Source organism: Penaeus vannamei, chromosome 20 (assembly GCF_042767895.1).
Source record: "Penaeus vannamei isolate JL-2024 chromosome 20, ASM4276789v1, whole genome shotgun sequence".
NCBI classification, from domain to species: domain Eukaryota; kingdom Metazoa; phylum Arthropoda; class Malacostraca; order Decapoda; family Penaeidae; genus Penaeus; species Penaeus vannamei.
In genome coordinates this window covers 19,493,706-19,496,205 of record NC_091568.1, presented here as the reverse complement: position 1 = coordinate 19,496,205, position 2,500 = coordinate 19,493,706, and the positions used below count along the sequence as shown (strand labels likewise).

The 2,500-nt window shown below is 29.8% G+C and overlaps 1 protein-coding gene across 6 annotated transcripts in view; it reads right to left on the bottom strand.

Annotated features, from left to right (window-relative positions):
* LOC113805244 (uncharacterized) overlaps positions 1-2,500 on the bottom strand; it is a gene marked incomplete at its 3' end in the record, with an annotated part of 131,317 nt that overhangs the window by 100,095 nt on the left and 28,722 nt on the right. For 4 of the 6 annotated variants that reach the window (XM_070135165.1, XM_070135168.1, XM_070135164.1 and 1 more), the window contains 2 exon segments: positions 861-887; positions 1,746-1,894. In XM_070135165.1, the coding sequence (XP_069991266.1) occupies positions 861-887; positions 1,746-1,894 (176 nt within the window). 6 annotated transcript variants of the gene reach the window in all.

Sequence of the window (2,500 nt, the reverse complement as noted above, 5' to 3'; positions counted from 1 at the left end):
AAATGTTAGGAAAGGATAGGAAAGAAAAGGAGATTGGAGAACAGGACAGGATAGGATAAACTCAGATAGAGGAAAGGAGGAGGAGGAGGAGAGAACAACAGAAGTGAAAGAAAATATAAGAAAAAGAAAGGTATAAGGGAAAGGATACTATTAGAAGAGGAAAAATGAGAAAGAAGAAAGCAAAAAGGAACTTAAGAAACAGAATGGAAGAGGCCAACAGTAGACTTCCTGAATTTGCCTTCTTCATAGACATACGTGATGGTGAAAGCAATAAAATACAAACAGTGACAAGTCAACAAAAAATTCTCAACTTTTTTTAAAACTCTCCAATATGTACAAGCAAAGAATGGCAGTCTAGCATATTTCTGAATAACTGAATGCTACTTAGACTGAAATGTCAGCCTTTGAATATGAGGAATGAGTGTGCTGAGAATCTTTTGCTCTACACATGCCAAGAAGCAAACCATAATTCAAAGAAACAATGCAAAAAGAGATAATAATTACAAAAAAATAATAAAATAATATTTAAAATAACCAAAAAATTTAAGGAACACAAACATTTATTTAAATCAATAAAGACAACCAATTTACTGAATGCTGCATCAAACAACACCAAAAATAATAACAATAATGATGATGATGATAATAATAATAATAATAATAATAATAATAATAATAATAATAATAATAACAATGAAAATATCAATAATGATAATTATAATAATAATGACAACTAATCCAGAAATATAGTACATAAGAAACTAAGGCATCTACACAACTGTTAAAACCTCAAGCTTAGCCATTATGAAAAATACATTCCTAATATCTTAATTCTCCTACAGATCTAGGCTTATACTCACACAGGTAAACTTTGGACATATTGAGTGCTAAAACAAAAGAAAATATTGTTATTCAAACCCACGAAACATACTGCATGATAATTTTCTGATATTTGCCATACATTTAGTAAGTAAGTGAATGTGCATGCAAAACTAATTTCTTAAAATCTCTCTTAACAAGTTCAAGCAAGAAGTTTCTCTTTTTAAATCTCTATCAACATGTGTCTGAGTGATCATCATTCAAGCACATGAAAATTTCTGAACACAGATAAGATTCATAGAGAAATTATACAACAATAAATTTAAAGCTATGGCAGCAGAACTATTATTCAACATACACTTGCTTAATATAGAGATGAACTTAAACTTAGGCAGACTATTAATCAACATACTAATTAATGTGGTTAATATCATAGAAAATCCCTACTCTTTAAATTCCCTCCCAATTCATGCTTTTTAGATCAAGGCCAGTTCTCTCTCTCATGTCATACATCACTACTTAATACACACACATTATTATCTGACAATAAAACCACTTTTTGACGAACAAAAATATATTTTCACTGTTTTCTAATTTCCTATTATGTGGTGCAAAAATCTTTAGCTACACTAGTCCCTATGAAAAAAGTGTCACATAGAGACTTTTTTCTCTCTAACTCCAAAAGTATTTGATAATTGTTTAAAATATATAAAAATAATAGTAATAATAGTAACAATAATATAATAAATACAATCAGAAAGAGGCTTTACCACATAAATACTTATGATGAACATCTTATAATAAATCAGGACAAAATAATATTCCACTATATTAACATCTGAACATATTCATAATAATAAATTGGAAAACATGGCAATTGTTAAATTTAAGTGGAATTTAGACATTGCACAAGAAACAATACTTACGTTTGAGATTCACGAACAGATTTCATGGAATTGTTGAAATCTTCAGTAAACTCTCGCCACACAGTAATTCCAAGGCGACGTTTGAGGTCCTGTGCATGCTTCACTTTGGAGCCAAGAACTTGGCGCAAAGTCTGAATTTCCTCTTCTGTCTGTGAAAAAAGGAACCAGGTAAGTTAAGTAAGTATCTCATTTTATTTTCACTTATTCAACATTATGGGAAAATATGAACCAAGTATTGTTACTCATCCAAAATTAGAATGAAACAACATGCACAAAGGATACAAAACACTTTGAATTATTATGAATGTAATTTTATATTAAGACAAATACAATTTTAAAACTGTAAAGAAAATAAAAACAGCAAAGATAGCTGTCAAAGGTCATCAAAAATATCTATTGCAAACTATAAGAAACAAAATCTTGCTCCAATTATTGTGGATTTATGTACTGTCCCCTGTTGCTTTCTGCGAATTTTGTTAAAAACAGATGGCTCCACACACGCTAAGCCACGAAGGTGTCCCTAGTAATTGCGCCAGATTTTCCCCTTTCTTGAAATGGCAAGAATTTTTTTTGTCTTATACTATTAACATTGATAATGTTATTCTTCTTTTTGATATTATGATTATGAAATTGTAATCAAAATATCAAAAACATTAAAGGCAATAAAACAATACAAAAGAAGCTTTCCAAAAATCAAATAAAGGGTAAAAAGGGGAGATTGGTAGGACTGAAACTGATTCCTTGGTGACAAAGCA